At 42.0% G+C, this 19,270-nt stretch overlaps 1 protein-coding gene across 2 annotated transcripts in view; it reads right to left on the bottom strand.

Annotated features, from left to right (window-relative positions):
• Window positions 1-219: 219 nt before the first annotated feature.
• The window catches only part of LOC120936147 (protein HIRA), a 51,473-nt gene continuing 32,422 nt past the window's right edge, over window positions 220-19,270 (bottom strand). For both annotated transcript variants that reach the window (XM_040348299.1, XM_040348290.1), the window contains 6 exons: window positions 16,728-16,786; window positions 14,715-14,820; window positions 12,748-12,870; window positions 7,497-7,660; window positions 7,227-7,315; window positions 220-1,479 (listed from right to left, as the gene is read on the bottom strand). In XM_040348299.1, the coding sequence (XP_040204233.1) occupies window positions 1,363-1,479; window positions 7,227-7,315; window positions 7,497-7,660; window positions 12,748-12,870; window positions 14,715-14,820; window positions 16,728-16,786 (658 nt within the window). In that variant the 3' untranslated portion in view covers window positions 220-1,362. The remainder of the gene's footprint in view (window positions 1,480-7,226; window positions 7,316-7,496; window positions 7,661-12,747; window positions 12,871-14,714; window positions 14,821-16,727; window positions 16,787-19,270) is intronic.

Here is a 19,270-nt window from a genome sequence, read left to right as displayed (position 1 = left end):
TTTTGGTGTGTGTCTTTTTTTTTTTTAAACAGAGCACTAAAGATGTAGCCAGCAGGACTTTAAATAAAACACAGCACACAGATGTGCACAATTAGATAGAATATAAAGGGGATATTTGTCATGCACTTTTGCCGCACTGGGCCTCAGTTGGATATTTCCCTGGAGTTCAGCATTAAATAATTTTCCAATTTCCTTACAGGGCTAGAGAAAAGCAGAAAACAATGTAAACTGAGAATTTTATTGTATGAAATTGGTTGTGAATGGTTCACATTTACTGTTTGGCATTGATAGACTCAGATCGAAATCTGAAACCTGTGAACAAAAAAAACATCTGACGTTGATTTCAGTTGCCCATAATTAAGGGCTAGACAAACCGCAGCATTCTTGATAGGGACCTGGGAGTGTGTGCACCTTACAACTTCTCCGTATCACAGGTGGAACAGAATCAATGAGCGATAATTCAAAAAAGAATGCTCTGTAACGGACGTTATATCCGAGTGTCCAATTTTCAGTCAGCCAAGTTACATCTTTCGTTATCCTAGAGGACCCCCTTTTAATGGAGCATGGCAGACAAAACGGCCCAGGAAATGTCCTTTTAATACAAAAACAGTTACCCCTATCATCTCTTTACAACTCTTGATCTTAACAGTTTGTAAAAAAAAAAAAAAAGAAAATAAAAATCATTTTTTTTTTTTTTTTTATTCGGTAATTAGAAAAGGAATGGAAAAAAAACCCTGTCTTTTACAAACATTTGAAAATTAAAAACTGAATGAGTACAGAATCGCCTATTGTATTACTTAGACACAGTATTCATCATAATAGCATCCTACATTCAGCAGAAATGTAGATATTTGGGGTTGGGCATTGAAAATTTAATTACAAGTTATCAAAGTCTAATACAAAAATAGTCTGCGATGGGGCAGCATTTTTCTATATTTAAAGGTGAAATCAGGCTGCAAAATGACACACTGTTGTACCCATCATTGTTACTTAGTATAGTGCAAGATCTTGGCTAAGCAATAGGACACAACCCTCATTATGGATAGGGTAGCGCGCAATTCAAGTGTTTCAATAACATACTGTGCTTTTCTTGCAAACGACGACTATTATCTTCTCATTCAATTTCTAATGTTTTAAAACAAACTCAGTCTTTCAGCGAATGTGAAAGACATAATGGATACAGGGCTTCTAGCTGGTGCTCAACAGGCTAGAGCAGATTGTGTAATCCCAATGTCCATGCATCTTCCCCTCAGCACCATTGTTTCTCACAGTGGAAGCTGCCTTGCTGTTCATCTTCCTAAACTTGCAGGCATTTACGCAAAGGAGAACAACCAAATAGGAGGATCTGGATGTGAACCAAAGTTATTTGTCCCTTAAACTGTCCAATTGCTCTTGATACTCTGTAAAGAGTCGCTGAAATCGAAGATTCTGTCCAATAAGTGGGAGTAGTTCCTTAAGCAGCTCTCTTTTACGATAACCCTGGACAACAAGATAAGGACAACATTAATAGCCATGACACAGAAGGTTGAATAGTAGACACTGGGGATGGTTTACTAAAAGGTTAAATTGGATTAGTGAACTTATATATTTATTTCACTCAAACAGGTTGATAAGAGCCTAAAAAGAAACTAGTGTGGCTGAGGGTCTGCAGCTCTTACCATTTTGGCACACCTACATCTGGGTTTTCCCCTTCAGCTCAGTGATGCACGATTCCACTGTGTCCGTCACTGCTATTTCTTGGTTAAAGTGCAAAAAATAGGATTTTTTGTACTCACCGTAAAATCCTTTTCTCTGAAGTCCATGGACGGACACAGCTCCTTAAATCTTGACAAGTGGGTTATGTTCCCTGTTTACAGGAGAGGACTAGGCAGAAACATGTTAAATAGTTAAATACATGTTACATTAACAGAGTTGAACAGCCCCGCCCAGGGGGCGGTCCCTCCAGACATAACCCTCCTCACTGCAGCTTGCAGCCTCAGTTCGTAACAAGCAGTACAAACCTAAAAAGGAGGGGTGGGAGCTGTGTCCGTCCATGGACTTCAGAGAAAAGGATTTTACGGTGAGTACAAAAAATCCTATTTTCTCTTATCGTCCATGGACGGACACAGCTCCTTAAATCTTGACAAGTGGGACGTCCCCAAGCAGTGTCAAAAAACGAGGGGTGGGAAATATATCAGTAAAAACAATTTTAACTTCACCCCAAAACAAGCAGAGCTCCTCAACGGAGGAGGTGCAACTTTAAACAGCCGCCGGCAAAAACTAGCGGCTGAAAAAAACATCATAAGATGCACTCACAGCAACCATGTAAATTCTGGAAAAAGCGTGAACGGACGAGCAAATCGCCGCCTCGCACACCTGTGAGACCGACGCATGATGTCGGGAGAAAAAAAAAAAAAAAAAAAAACCCAGGAAGCACCAATTGCCCTGGTCGAAAGTGCCGGGACCGGAAAGGGGGGCCCGCCCTTAGGAGCATAGGCCTGTATGACGGCCTGCCCGATCCACCGAGAAATGGTGGTCGACGAGACCGCCAGGCCCTTTTGTGGACCAGACACCGACACAAAAGAGAGTCAGAAGCTCCGAAATGGAGCCGTAGTAGGCTGGTATACCCGCAAAGCGCGTACCACGCCTAAAGTATGAAAGGCCGAAACCTCCTTCGGAAGAAGGGAAGGTCGCGGGCGCACCATCACCTAATCCTTATGGGGGATCAAGCATGGCGGCTTGCAAGACAAGACCGCCAACTCAGAAACCCCTCTAACAGAGGTAAAGGCCACTAAAGGGGCCACCTTCTGAGATAGTGTCAAGAGAAAATCTCTCTGATGTTTCCAAAAGGAAGGTTCCTGAAGAACCGAGAGCACCAGAGTCAAAACTCATGGGGGAAGAGATGGGCCAAGAGGGGAAAGTATATGACAAACCCCTTGCACACAAAAAAAGGGGACCCACCAGGGAACGGGCCGCAAAAAGGCCACTAAAAGAACACAGCCAAGGCTGAAATCTGCCCCCAAACGGTGCTTTAAGCAATTTTTAGATCCAATCCAAGCTTTAAAAACAGCAGGACCCTGGACATTGAAAGTACGCCCGTGGACGTCACTCCATCCCTTCGCACCAAGAGAGGTGCGACGGTAGATCCTCCGGAAGAAGACTACGGTGCCCTGTTGAGATGACCGAGTCAGACAGACCCTGGTCACCTAAAGTCTGGCTTCCAATAACCATGTTAAGCAAGTCAGTGACTGTACAACAGGAGGAAGTATGGGACCTTGAGACAGGAACCTCCTGCCCTGGCAATGGCCAGGGTGCCTCCGCTACCAGGCGCCCGATATCAGCGTACCAAGGACGCCGAGATTAATCTGGAGCGATTAGAATCATCGGGATCTCCTCAGCATCCACTCTGTGGAGCGGCCAAGGAAGCAACTACCATGGAGGAATTCACCAATCAGTCAGCGTCTGCTGAAGTATAATCATAAACATCTGTGCTCATCACAGGGCTTTTTACCTCACAGGAAAGCCCAATACAAAAAAGAAAAAACACAGGCCAGATAACAGTCCCCTCAGGAAGGCCCCCTCCCCCCTGACAGCGGCAATGTTAGCAATGCAGCAAGGGAAAGGAGCAGGGAAGTAAGGGGAAGGGACCCCCGAACCCCAGGAATGCCCAGCTGTACCAACCCACCGAAGCAGGAGGGACTGTACTTACCCGTCCGAGCGAGGACTCGCTGACGCATTCCTGACAGACCTACAACCGCAATGGAGGTAGCTGTCGGCCCGGTCCACTGTGATTGAGGCAACACCACAGCTCAGTCATATGTGGACCTCGGAGCAAAGCTCACCGGCCACCTCAGGAGTCATGAGGTATGGCGTGGCAGACCAAGCCTCTTTGCAAAGGTGTGCCCACGCTTGCTGGTCGGACTGAGTAGACTACAAGGATCTATAATATCTAGCCTGTCTCTCAGCCAACAGTTGAAAGAAGATTCTTCAAGAAAAAGTAAAGTAAAATAAAATAAAATTTCTCCTCAGGGCGCTGGGCCCAAAGGGAGCCATACGTCCTTCTCCTTTGCTAGGCAGAACGAAACTGAGGCTGCAAGCTGCAGTGAGGAGGGTTATGTCTGGAGGGACCGCCCCCTGGGCGGGGCTGTTCAACTCTGTTAATGTAACATGTATTTAACTATTTAACATGTTTCTGCCTAGTCCTCTCCTGTAAACAGGGAACATAACCCACTTGTCAAGATTTAAGGAGCTGTGTCCGTCCATGGACGATAAGAGAAATAAAATTATCCTGATCCTTTAAAAGCAAGATATAAAATGTGTCCCCCTCTATGCCTGTTCCTGTGTTCCCCTTGTGTTGACCACGGTAATCATTGCTGATCACCAATAACCGTGGTCAGGTTACATGCCTCCGTCAGACGGCTTCCTCTCTCCCCCCTCCCTCCCTGCCTGTCAGCTTGGTGTGCGTGTGATCCAGCTCCTCCCCACCACTACTACTAGCAAATCCTGTAATCCCCTCTTTTAGAGGATAGAATGTGCAGTAACTGTTTTTTTTTAAATTATTGTACACAATACCTTATTTGCAGCGCTGCTGGGTGCTCACGTGACCACCTGCTGCTCTCCTGCTTTCCTCCCAGCTGACCCCTCCTGCTGTAGTGCTCGGAACGGGGAAGAAGAGAGCCGGCAGGTCACGCGAATGCCCACAGCTGCACGGCAAATAAGGTATTTTGCACAATAATAAAAAAAAGATATTTGACATTATGTCATCCTGCAAGAGAGGGGATTACAGGATTTGTCAGGAGTGACTTTGCAGCCACTTTAAATTCATTAGCCCTGTATCTTCTCTTCAGCTATTGGGTGGCCAGAGATGTAACTTGTGTGTAGGAGTACTGGAATTAAATCATCCCAGCCACCCAGTTCCATTCAGAACTGGCAGTATGCACTGCTGGCAAAATACAGAAAGAAAGAAAAAATAATTCTACCGAGCGGATCGGATATATACTCTGGCCGTTTCCGGATATGGCGACTCCTAGTGTGAAGTGTTCTCTGTAAATAGAATCTCACTATGGGTCCCCTGTCTGGTATGACAGCAGTGAACGGCCAGAGTATATATCAGATCTGCTCAGAGAGATCTCTATATATGATGTTACCTTACAGCAGTAAGGTAAGGGGACACCCTCATCACCAATCACATGGGATACAGGAATCTTCCTTTCTTCCTCTGATTAAGACACTTCACGTTGGAATTCAGCACCCATTGTTTTAATCAGTTGTTGTCTGCACATCAGCACTAAGGAACGTTTTTTTGTGGACATATTTGTGGCTACCTTTGTCATTTGGTGGCCACATCCTGGAGGACTGGTTTGTCAGCAGTGCATGTTTGCATGTTGTTTACAGCTCGTTTTTAGCAATTTAATATTGCACAGTTTTTTCACTTTGGATTTCATTTATTTTGAGTGCCATTCACTTTTAGAGTTCACTTTTCTAGGATGCATTTATTTGTGTACATCTGATTTTTGACTGATCACTACTTACACCTATTTAGGTGCACCTTGTCATTTATCCCCACCCTATACAGCGCAGCATTATCTTTTTACCTTATACTTTCAGGCTCTGATCACCTCCAGTGCTGCAGCAGTATCCCCCTCCCCCTGTGTTGGTAGCATGGAAATACCACACCCTCACAATAAACACAAGACATGAGTAAAAAAAAAAAAAAAAAAAAAAAAAAAGGTACGTAATAAAAAGGCAATGTCGGTGCTTTCTGCACATCATAGGCGAGAGGCACTTGGAAAAACTGGACTACGTGGAATGTTTTTCCACTCTGGAGGATGGTAAAGCCCTCTCCCCTTTACCGCCTCCCTTTATCTATTTTGTTACTATAGGTCCTGCAATTCTCATGCCTGTGAAATTAATAGTTACCAGTTCTAGCTCTCCAGTTCACAGGGTCCCTGCGGATTGTTGTAATAACTCACTGATGTGTTTGTTTTGGCCTATTGTGGACATGTATACCTATGCAAGATTGGATGTCCTGTGTTTTGTGCTTCCCAACATTTCTTGTCTTTTGATACAAAAAAAAAAAAAAAAACACTTTTTTTTATTGAATGAGGCCCATCTCACGGTATAATATATTATATATATATATATATATATATATATATATATATATATATATATATACACATATATACACACACACACACACACACACACACACACACTAAAAACACACACAAAGTTTTGGCTTCGCCTGTCCTAAGATTTTAAAATACTTGTTTACATACGGCTCTCCCCATTCTTCAGCTCCGGGGAGCGATCGCGACGAAGCGGCTATAAATGAATAGCCGCGCCGTCGTCACGGATCGCTCCCCCGAGGGAATCCGCCCCCGCCGCATGCAGCGAAGGGGGTCCCGATCGGACCCCCGACCTGCGCAAAGGCAAGGACGTATATATATATGCCCATCTGCCTGTCCGTGCCATTTTGCGGACGTAAATAGTCGTGCGGCGGGCGTTAAGTGGTTAACAATTTCTCTTCTTTCCTTCATCTATAAATCAGTTTAATTTTGCCTGCAAATGCTCAAAACGTTCCATTACTTGTGGTCACCCAAAAGCTTAGCCGGTTTACTGAATGTTCACACCGTATATTGTTTTGACTTGAAATCTGATGTCTCTCGAACACAAGGATAAAATATTTAAATTTTAAATCGAAAACATACTTTGCAAAATGATCACATTTGTGAAAAATGTGTAAAACAATAAACAAATAAATATATTAAAAATTAAACTATAGTATTAGAAATTAAAAACATAAGGATGTGCAATGAACGTGTATCCTGTTGATCCAAATTACATTTTTGGTAATGGCTACAGGAATCAATGATTTATGCAGGAAGGCATTCTTTAGAGAACAAACACTCGTCTAGTTGTATAAAAAGTTGCAGAAGAAAATTCTTAGGAGAAAAGTCTAAGAAAATTCTCAGAGCATTCGAATTTCATTCATAAGATTGTTTGCTTTTGGAATAAATGGACTTTACTGAACAAAAGCCACATACACTGTTAGACATTAATTCGAGAAAACATTTACATCTTGCTCCTTCATCTTTAACTGCAGTGATGAGAACATTTGAAGGTTTATTTGACCCCCACTAATGACTAGAAAAAACAAACTTTCTTAGAACCTGCTCCCCCCCCCCCCCCCCCAAGAACTTTAATTCAAAATTCTACCCATCTATGACCAGCTTTATACATACCAAGATTCTTGATTCCCACTGGCTGCCAGATGATCGATGGACTGGGCCCAGAAGATCCTGACAAACTTCCCGCAGCTTCTGCTCAAAACCTGCATAGTGTAAGGTTATAAAACAGACTTTAAATATAAAAGCTATATTTTGCCCAAATAACATGAGTAGAACATTAGGACACATAATGTTGGTTAAACTGTAAATTGGCCATGTAATTTTCTTAACAGAAATGGTTGCATATATTCTTAAACTGTATTAGATTGCTGTTGTGTGGCTCACCTTCATTAACAAGGAAGCGTGCATAGATGAACAGCCAGTATCGGTACTCCTGGCTGGACTGTAGAATGAGGGCAGCTGCAATCTGATTCTCCAGGTAAGCCATGGTGGTCTCCTGCTGTACCTGATGAGGCATTGTGAAAAGACGAGCAGCCTGTCTGCCTGCACTACAGTGGACACAAAAAAGGTACAAATCAGACAAACTGTGCATTAGAATGCATGTGCTCCACTGTGGGGACGCTCATTGGACCACAGATTACAGGGTGTCTTGGTGCAGCTGTGTGGCTCACGCATTGCGTGCGGTCAAAACCCCTGTTTTTAACGCATACTGTTAGACAGGTTAATTGGTTGCTCTGCAGACTGGTCGGTAAGGAGGCTTGGTTTTTCCCTGGGCATTCCCCAGGTTTTGTTGTTAAACTGTGCATGGGCATGTGATGTGTTATAATCTTTGCTTCTGATATCTCCAGTTTTCATAGGCTAGTCATACCATGGGCAAACATCTTATGGCAAGTAAGGGGTAATAAGACCCTGCCTTCACTGCCAGGCCCACTGTAATCTCCATTTACATTTCCCAATGACTTGGCAGCCAATCCACAAGAGACATTGACGTTTTCACTAATTTCCCAAGAAAAAAAAGCATTGCCAGCAAGTGGGAAAATGTCCGACATGTGCACGAATTACCAGAAGAGTTTATTTGCTATTGCCAAGTTGCCCTATATCAGCCTTTTTCAACCAGTGTGCCTTGGCAAAACACTTAAAAATTGTTCCCAATTGTCCAAATATTTTGGGGGGGGGGGGGCGGGTTTAGAATGTACAAGGTTCAAGAGAGGCAGCACATTCAGGGCAAAGCAATGCCTATCAAAAGGCAACATGAAATTCCACTGCACTCTGGTGTGCCATCTGGGTTCTTTAGAGGTTCCTAAAACTGCCCCAAAATTGTCAAACTAGTGGGATGATCAAGTCTGACTTACACAAAGCCACAAGTTTTTGTTGTGCAGAATTACACCCTTTAGCACCATGCAGGGGTCAGCTGCTTGCATCCTAACAACTGATGACGCCATAGGTTGATAATGAAGACATTGGGCGCCTGTGTCCTCATTTTCCCCCTTTGCTGCTGCTCTCTGTTAGCACTAATGCTCTCTGCATTAGCAGAGTGAGGAGGAAAAACTGAGGGAGAAGAAGAGAGTTTGGAATAGTAGTCAGTACCAATGTGCAAAGGTAGAGAAATAAATTGCCTCTAGCGTTGGGTGTCCTACATGTGTTGATACTGCTGCAATATGTAAACTTCTTAGTTTAGCGTTTTATATTTTAGAATGGGATGACTCAAGATTGTGCAGAATTTTGAATGATGCCTTAACCGATAGAAGGTTGAAAAACACTTCCCTATATCATCCATTCCTTATGTTTGCCACAAATGATCGTCTTATTTAAACAGTCTATGGGGATATTTTTTTTTTTACTATAAATTTTTCATAAATATTTAGAAACACAAGTTGCTGAAAGCATTGTTTTGGTCCCTGAACTCCATCAATGAGACAGGCAGATGTGTGGTCACCCATCATCTATGCTCAGTGAATCATCAGTCAACATATTCTTTATTTTTTAATAGTGATCAAAAGTACCAGTTACACTTACCAGAAGCGGATTTTCTAGGAAGTCTTCCAGGACGGCACACCTAAGTAGGCTTGCCATCCTGGAAGATGACTGGAGAAAAAAGGGCCATTTCAGACTTCACCTGCTTATTTTCAGCACGTCTAGGCAACCACTATTTTCAACAGGATATCTGCTGTGATCTCAGACGGGACTGAAAATCCCATTTCTTAAATCATACATCAGATAGTCATTACTGTGTGAGCTATGCTTCCACCTTCAGGTGAATGACACAAAAAACGTCAGGGGTTCCTAGAAGCATAACCCCTCCAAGCTCAGCTAAACCTCAGTTTTGTGTAAGTGTTCCCCCATGCCTGTTCCTTACATGCTCTCTGGAGAGAAGTGAGCCTTATCCTGATTAGTCATTAAAGACTGCTAGCCAATTGCGATGGTACCCAGCCCCCGCATGCACGAGTGGGGACATCCGGTAAATCTGCCATTTGGTGCTGGATCTTGCAGGCAGTGAATTCCACTCTGCAGTTTGCCTGGTGACCTCACTGGCAGGGTCCTCTACAGGTCCTGGACAGCGAGCTTCCTAGAGGGATCTGAAGGATGTCTGAAGGATATGTGGAGCATGCCTGCCATGATGGGTGAAATTTGCTCATACTAATACCCTGCAGTGCAGACTGGTGTCTGCCTCTGTGTTTGAGGACAGCCCCCACTTTCTTACAGTGCCCCTTCTGTGTCATGAGCATGTGGTGCAGGATGCAAAATAATCTAGAGTTTCCCCTTTAATAGGAGTGATATATAGGTTGTGGCAGTGTACAAGAGCAGCCAGATGGTATTCCACAGGATGTCGTCATCATGTGCTACTGCGCATGCACCATCTTGTGTCCCATTCAACTCTATGGAGTTTTACGACTAACTGCGCCATCCAGCGTACATCCTGCCTTCCACAACTGCTAAATGAGCTGCATCCTTGTCACAGGAACCCAGCAAGTACAGGGGCAGTTGTATTTTTGGGGAGTGGTCAACTGTCAGCAAGCCATGACTTCTTGCAGCCAGAGGTGTGAGGAGAAGGAAAATGGGGGATCTCAGATTTCCTTGCCAAAAAGAGAGGCTCCCCTGCAGTGTTTGCCCTTTAATACCTCCCCTAGGGGTCAGATTAGCTCTGAATCCCTGCACTTATCTGGTGTTTCCACTGTTTCAGGGGCACAAGCCAATACTTCCTTTGTGTCATAGAAATAAATTCTCTACAGTTGTTTCTGGACCGAGAGACCAGCTTTCAGGTGTTCCTACTAGTCTAGAATGCCTGGGAATCTTCGGGAGACAAATCCTTTCAAGGGGAATCTCGGGGACAAGGCTCATCGCAAGACTAAAGCCATCCATAGATGGATCGAATCTCAGCCACTTCAGCAAGATTTGAGCGATCAACGTGGGTACAACCAGCCCGTCAAATTTTTTACTTACGATTACTGCCGGTGGCTATAGCATGGAGGGATTCCTCCAACACTGACTGTGTTGATGGGGGAATTTAGCGATTTTCTCTTTCCACTCGTGCCACCCATGGTGGAATGAACGAAAACACATAATCTATGGGCTGCTTTAGAAGTCCACAATGGGTTTCCTGGCAGATGTGGTGCGTACAAATCTTAAGTTGCTACTACCAGAATCCTCTTCTCCTAAGGTCACTGGGTTTGGGGCCTGGAGGCTGCCAAAGGCTCCCAAATCCTTTCCAGAGCATTCCCCCTTACAAAAAGTGATTTATGTGGATTGGCCTCACCCAGAGGTGCATTTGTCACCACGCCTAAATATTTTTGTGGCTACCTAGACCAAGGTTATCAGATGACTGGGTGTGCAGCCTGGTGTCCAGTGTTAATTTTGACAGCAAAATTCGATTTAGTTTTAGTCTTAGGACTAAAATGGCATTTTAGTTTTAGTCCCATTTTAGTCTTCTGCCATTGGTTTAGTTTTAGTCGTATTTAGTCGACTAAACCTCTAGTATATTTTAGTCGAATAAAATGTCCTGCGTTTTAGTCGACTAAAATCTCCAGTACATTTTAATCGACAAACTCATTTTAGTCGTCTAAAATTGAATAGGTGTAATTAATTTGTAATGCATTTGTTAATATTTATCTACAAATTCCAAACTCATTATATACTGCTGGAGTGAAAAATCTAATAGGTTATTTATGGTATTGAGGTATGAACATGCACTACAGACCAGTGTTCATTTTAAAGTCAAATTTCAATTTAGTTTTAGTCTTGGGACTAAAACTAAAATGTCATTTTAGTAAAAAGACTGTTTTAGTCTTGACTAAAATGCCATTTTAGTTTTAGTCATATTTTAGTCATCCCAATTGTTTTAGATTTAGTCGTATTTTAGTCGACTAAAATAGTATTAAGTCAACTAAAATGTTTTAGTCGACGAAATTAACACTGGTGGTGTCCACCACATTTTGCCGTCTTGCCACTTGAAGTTTAAAGTAGTAGCAAACCTTTACATATACCCAGTGAAGTGACTGGCCTCAGGTGATACACAGATAAATCAAATCCTCCAACGCAAGTTGTACCTGTCTATATGCAGCCCTCTTCTCTAAATCTGTTCAAAGAGCTAAATTATACAGCTTTTCTGAGTGTTTAGAAAAAAGAAAAAAAGGAGTCCACAGGATCCCCATTATGGGATACCTGGATGACTTGCTTCTTCAAGAGCAATCACATCTGTGGCTGGCACAAGATGTACAGATGATGGCTGAGGTCCTGGAGAAGTTCCGCTGGGTTCTAAATCTTCAAAAGTCGGCATTGGTCCCATCCCAATGCCTGGAATATTTGGCATTTGTCCTGAATACATCTCAGTCAAATGTTTTGCTTCCACAGAAAGAGTCCCTCGATCCAGACTTGCATGAGCGTGTTGGGGAAGAAAATGCCGGTCAACCTTCTGGAACTTCAAGCATTTCATCTGACCCTCATGAACTAGTCTATCTTCAGTCTCCTTGTAAGAAAGCGTGCAGTTGGACGATACTATGATGGTGGCATATATCAATCATGAAGGAGGGGAAAAAACGAATGTGGAACAAAAAGAAGATCTGGAGGACCTTCTCTTGGGCAGAACTTCACATTCCTCTTATTTCTGTGGGTCACATTTTCGGCATCCAGATTTAACAAACTGGACTGGTTTGTATCCCACACCAAGGATCCTCTGGCCATAGTGGTGGATCTTGTGGTGACTCCTTGGAATCAGTTTTCTCCAATCTTTGCCTTCCCTTCACACCCCTTTAATCCTGTGTGCAAGAAGCCTTAAAACTGACATTTAGCCGAACTAGGAGGGGGTAATGCCTGGGTAGTATCTCTCCTGCCTTATTTATCTGGTCAGTGTCCATTCACCTGAAGGTAGCAGTATAACCAATGCAGTTATGACTATTAACTTCTTTGTGCCTAGAGATAGATTGTTGGTCTACCTGTAAAATAATTTTCTTGGATTACAACAATAATAATAATGGCTTTGCTGTGCAGGTTTTGCCTTGTTTCTTGAACAGCCAGTACCTAACAGGGTTTTACAATGGTCAGATTGTATAGACTGACCCTAAAATGAGCAGAAAGCAGACATTTGTATATGTATGGCCAGCTTAACATTACAGATCAAAATGTTTTAAAATAAACTTACTTAGACGCTCGTCCTTGAACTATGGCTAGTGGTCCGGAGCACAATATGGCATCCTGCGAGGTCAAACAGTTCCTATAATCTGCGCACTGCGCCAAGGAATCTTGCTTGTCGGATACCAAATTCCTGTTGTAGAAAGGCAAGTGGTTAAAAGGTGGTTCAATCACATTTTTTTTGTTCATTGCTCAAAACAGGTATTTCTTTGGGCACACTCCGAAACAATTATTTTTTCTTTGGGGGGGGGGGGGGTTACAGAATCATGTATTTATAGAGTGGATTGCTGGAGGCAAGTACAGAACATAGCGTAACTTATTAGCTATTCACACAAATTCTACCAGTTTACCGTCATGTATTAAAGCACTTGTAAACTGGAAACCCTTCTTCTCCTGTTTGATTGTCAGATTTTATCTATATAAAAACTCCTGACATGTTTAAATGGAGGTAAATGCGCGCTAATGCCACTAGGTGTTTTAGTATTTTGTTTTTTTCAGTTCAGTGGTCATAAGGAATTATATTCTGTCCAATGAAATCAATACATGCCCAAGTGCTTGACACGCCTAAACGCGCTTGAAAAAAGTAATACAAAATACTGTTTATGGGTTGCAGCCGCTTTTCTCCTGCCAGGAGAAAAGCATTTAGAAGAGATAGAGATGTCCTTATGCTCACAACTAACTGTAGTCATTTGTAACAAGGGGCCTAGTTAGACAGCAGAATGAACGTGCTTTACCAATCTCTTGATACCCTAGTTCTGAGAGAAAAGCAAAAAGTCACATGATCTGTAAAAGTTAGGCATAACCAGGTTTTCCCATCATAAAATGTTCTCTGCAACATTATGCAGATCATTAACCACTTGCCGACCTGCCGCCGCGAGAGGACGTTATATATTGTCGGCTCTTGCGCAGGCCACTAGGGGCTCGCCCCCGACCCACGTGCCCGGCGGGCGCGATCGCCGCCGGGCACCCGCGATTGCTCATTACAGAGCGGGGACCGGGAGCTGTGTGTGTAAACACACTGCTCCCGGTCCTGTCAGGGAGAGAAATACTGATCTTCTGTTCAAACATTGTATGAACAGAAGATCGGTCATTTCCCCTAGTGAGTCCACCCCCCCCTTCAGTGAAAACACACCCAGGGAACATACTTAACCCCTTCCCCGCCCCCTAGTGTTATATCCCCTTCACTGCCAGTGGCATTTTTGTAGTAATCCAAAGCATTTTTATAGCACTGATCGCTATAAAAATGCCAATGGTCCCAAAAATGTGTCAAAAGTGTCCGAAGTGTCCGCCATAATGTCACAGTACCGCCATTACTAGTAAAAAAAAAATACAAATGCCATAAAAATACCCCCTATTTGGTAAACGCTATAACTTTTGCGCAAACCAATCAATAAACGCTTATTGCGATTTTTTTTTTACGAAAAATATGTAGAAGAATACGTATCGGCCTAAACTGAGGATAAGAAATGTTTTTATATATATATATTTTTGGGGGATATTTATTATAGCAAAAAGTAAAAAATATTAATTTTTTTCAAAGTTGTCGCTGTATTTCTTTTTTTAGCGCAAAAAATAAAAACCGCAGAGGCGATCAAATACCACCAAAAGAAAGCTCTATTTGTTGGGAAAAAAAAAGACACAAATTTTGTTTGGGAGCCACGTCGCACGACCGCGCAATTGTCAGTTAAAGCGACGCAGTGCCGAATCGCAAAAAGTGCTCTGGTCTTTAACCCAGCAATATGGTCCGGAGGTTAAGTGGTTAAGTATGACAGTGTAGCATGCATTTCATGAGGGAGCGGGTATCTGCTGTTAAAAATAAAATTCCTCATCAGCCCAGGATTACTGCAGATTAAAGCAATGAATTAAAATCACAAAAAAACTGCTTTACAGTTTAACAAACGTTTTTGTTACATTTTACCAAAGTATGCATAGCATACACATAAGACAGATGCATTTATTTACAGCTTAGTTTCTTACCATGTGGAGAGTGCAGGATTAAAGCAATAAGCTTTGCCATTGGACAAGCTCAGCACAGGTATACCTCTCTGGGTAAGCAACGTCTGAGTAACTGTCATATCATTTCCTGGAATGAAGATGTGAATAAATAAGCCCATGTCATCAATATGAATTCCCATTAAAACAACGGAACATTCCATCTAAAACTGACATTTTAGTTATAGCTTCATACTAAATGATGTTCTGTTTGTTCCCCCTTTGTCATAAATCTAAAGCTAAATACGAAATACATGCATCAAAATTTGTGCCCTGGGTTGCCCTGCTGCAGCCGAACAGTTCTTGGCAATAACGAATAAGACAATTTCTACAGGTGGTGGCTGCAATAGAGATGTAGGAACTTGGGTTCCAACATCAGAGGTCTCATCACGAGCACTCAGATTGTCAGCATTCATCCAAAACTGAAATACCAGTTTTGGGTTGACTTCTCATTCAACATTTTTTGAAGCAACCCTGTTGCTATTGCAACAATACTCAGTTAATGACAACATATAAAAGAATAAGCTATCTTCCCGGTGACTTCTGATGACATGGGGGTGTCACCAGGAGGAAAAGCAGCTTGCAGCCAGGCACACTTATCAGTACACCCCAGATTGTGAGATAGCAGCAGCGTCAAGGACTCTTCCAGAAAGCATTCCGTTACCGCCCACTGGATAGGCAAGTATTCAGCTTATTCTTTAACATCACAAAGATGAATAAAACGTAGGTTCCAGTAATACACTTTCTTACCCTGCTCTGCACATGGTCAGTTGCTCTCTATTTTTCAGCACTGCTGGGTTTGTAAAAGCTGATCTGCCGACAGCCTTAAAGTGGAATTAAAGTGGTTCTAAAGGCTCAAGGTTTTTTTTTACCTTCAAGCATTCTTTGTATCATCATTTACAGAACTGGCTTAAAGGGGTTGTAAAGGTTTATTTTTTATTTTCTAAATAGGTTCCTTTAAGCTAGTGCATTGTTGGTTCACTTACCTTTTCCTTTAATTTCCCTTCCAAATGTTTTTTTTCTTTGTCTGAATTTCTCACTTCCTGTTTCTCCTCAGTAAGCTTGCCCCCATCACCTGAGCTGTTCTGGCTGGGGGTTAGTCAGCCAGAAGAGCTTACTGAAAAGCTTACTGAGGAGGAACAGAAAGTGAGAAATTCAGACAAAGAAAAAAACATTTAGAAGGGAAATTGAAGGAAAAGGTAAGTGAACCAACAATGCACTAGCTTAACCACTTAAGGACCCCCTACCGACGATATACATCGGCAGAATGGCACGGCTGGGCACATCCACGTACATGTACGTGGCTCTTTAAGCCCAGCTGCGGGGTCGCGTGCACGTGAACCGGTCCGAAGCTCCGCGGCCGCGGGACTCGCAGACCCGATCACCGCTGGAGTCCCGCGATCGGTCCCCGGAGCTGAAGAACGGGGAGAGCTGTGTGTAAACACAACTTCCCCGTTCTTCATTGTGGCGCTGTCATCGATCGTGTGTTCCCTTTTATAGGGAATCACAATCGATGACGTCACACCTACAGCCACACCCCCTACAGTTAGAAACACACATGAGGTCACACATAAGCCCTTGTGGTTAACTCCCAAACTGCAACTGTCATTTTCACAGTAAACAATGCATTTTAAATGCATTTTTTGCTGTGAAAATAACAATGGTCCCAAAAATGTGTCAAAATTGTCCGAAGTGTCCGCCATAATGTCGCAGTCACTGAAAAAAAAAAAAAAAAAAAAACGCTGATCGCCGCCTAAATGTCCGGGTCTTAAGTGGTTAAAGGAACCCATTTAGAAAATAAACAAACCTTTACAACCCCTTTGATAGAGTGTTGGGCATCCTTGTGAATTGGGATTTAAACAAATTTATACAGAGATAGATATCGATATCTCTCTATCTCTATCTCTATCTCTCTATTAATACATTTATAAAGTATGGTTTTAAGGAAAAAGTGAGAGGGTTCTTTTAACATATGTTTACATTAGGATTATTCATTACCTGATAAAATGGGTTGTAAAGACTCATCCTTTACAACAACTACCTGGTTCTGGACATCCCTGGAAAGATAGAAAAACAGATCTATTCACAATTGGCATTTAATGGCACTAGAACCAATTACCGTTTTTATATAATTTTAAATACTGGTTAACGTCACTTTTGTGGGAAAAAAAAGAAATAGCAAATAATAATAAAAATATATATATATATATATAGCTTAAACAATTGCAACATAAGTCGTATTGTAACTGAACATACAAAAAAAAAAAAAAAATCACCTTTACTTTTAAATCTGCAGCCCTTTGAAGTGGCTGTAAACCCACCACTCACCTAGTATAAACTAACAGTACACCCCTCACATTTTTGTAAATATTTTATTATATTTTCATGTGACAACACTAAACAAATAACACTTTGCTACAATGTAGTGAGCGTACAGCTTATAACAGTGTAAATTTGCTGTCCCCTCAAAATAACTCAACACAGCCATTAATATCATAACCACTGACAACAAAAGAGAGTACACCCCTATGAAAGTGAAAATGTTCACATTGGGCACAATTAGCCTTTTTCCCTCCCCGGTGTCATGTGACAGTGTTAGTGTTACAAGGTCTCAGGTGTAAATGGGGAGCAGGTGTGTTAAATTTTGTGTTATCGCGCTCATACTAGTCACTGGAAGTTCAACATGGCACATCATGGCAAATAAATCTCTGAGGATATGAAAAAAAATAAAAAGATGGCCTAGGCTATAAGAATATTGCCAAGACCCTGAAACTGAGCTGCAGCACGGTGGCCATGACCATACAGCAAGTTAACAGAAAAAAATTGTTTGAACAAGAGGGTCAAACCAAAAAGAAGGACTATAAGGAAATACACCTGACTAAATAATTATTCAAAGGTAGAAATTTTTTTAATTAAATATTAATAATACATATAATGGAAGAACTTGATTGGATAAGGAACAATATTATTAAAAGATTGGCTGCAGTGCGGTTCACCAACTATAGGGTATATTGAGACCAGCAAGGCAGCCTCCACATACTAACAATAAAGAAAAAATATATACAAAACATATAAACATAAAGGCCATCCGGATATCAGATAGTATGGAGGGATATATATTACAGGGAAATCCCTGAATGAAATTAACCAATAAACCAACTTATTGAAAAGTAAAGAAAATATATTATCCCTCCAGTCTCATCTGAAGCTCGAGCTGCTGAGAGAAATAAGAAACCAGAGGTGGCAGAGATAGAAGGAAGAGGAATCAATGTGGCAATCTTATAGCAATCAAGGAGGGAGCAGGAAATCCTGTATATGTCCTCATGTAATTGATGTTGAATGTACTCCGCTACATATAGATTCAAACCAAGAGTATTGTATCTCTGCTAGTTGATATAAGGCAACTGTGGCTGATGGATATTCACATATCTTGAAAAAAATATAAGGGACAGGAAGCTACCTGTATACGTCCTTACAGAGTGAAAGTGTCCCAAAGACTCACATCCGTAGGTTTATAACAGGAATCAAATCATGTTCTATATCCTTCAATGGAATACAGTCTCACGCCCAGACGAAGCTATGCATTGACCATGCGAAACTAGTCGGCGAGGATCTTTTTATTTTGACCATCCGGTTATCTTACAGACTTGCATGTCTGTGTGATTCTCATACGATGAGGCTGAGCTGTCTGAGACTGTATCACAAATACAACTGAGAGCAGAGCTAAAACTACAGGCAACCATTGAAGGATATAGAACATGATTTGATTCCTGTTTTAAACCTACGGATGTGAGTCTTTGGGGATAACAGCAAAACCAGCTATAAAGCTAATCACTGCAATAGTGAATGACACACATGAAGTAATATCTTCAGAGTATGAGGACATCAGTTGGTTTGTGTGTTATCTATATTTGAACAGATCCCCCTACATGATTGCAAACGGCTGGAGAATTCTTCTCAACCAGCCAGGCTGGACACACAGACGCTGCGATCTTTCCATCTGTGGACTACAATCACGAACGGCAGAAGCAAACACCTGAATGTTCCAGGACTGGTAAAGTACCCACTGTGAATTAATGCTCCTCTTCTATACTTTATGAGAACGCATCTTTTGGAAAATATTGAAATCATATGCTGGACTTTCAGGGACCCCCTTGAAATATATGTGGGTCTGTCTGCCTCAGGAATCCAATCTTTTCTAGGCATTGTTGCAATCACTGCACTTTCACTCTGTAAGGACGTATACAGGTAGCTTCCTGTCCCTTATATTTTTTTCAAGATATGTGAATATCCATCAGCCACAGTTGCCTTATATCAACTAGCAGAGATACAATACTCTTGGTTTGAATCTATATGTAGCGGAGTACATTCAACATCAATTACATGAGGACATATACAGGATTTCCTGCTCCCTCCTTGATTGCTATAAGATTGCCACATTGATTCCTCTTCCTTCTATCTCTGCCACCTCTGGTTTCTTATTTCTCTCAGCAGCTCGAGCTTCAGATGAGACTGGAGGGATAATATATTTTCTTTACTTT

Source organism: Rana temporaria, chromosome 1 (assembly GCF_905171775.1).
Source record: "Rana temporaria chromosome 1, aRanTem1.1, whole genome shotgun sequence".
NCBI classification, from domain to species: domain Eukaryota; kingdom Metazoa; phylum Chordata; class Amphibia; order Anura; family Ranidae; genus Rana; species Rana temporaria.
Note: the sequence above shows the minus strand (reverse complement) of the source record. Positions and strands in the feature narration are given on the sequence as shown.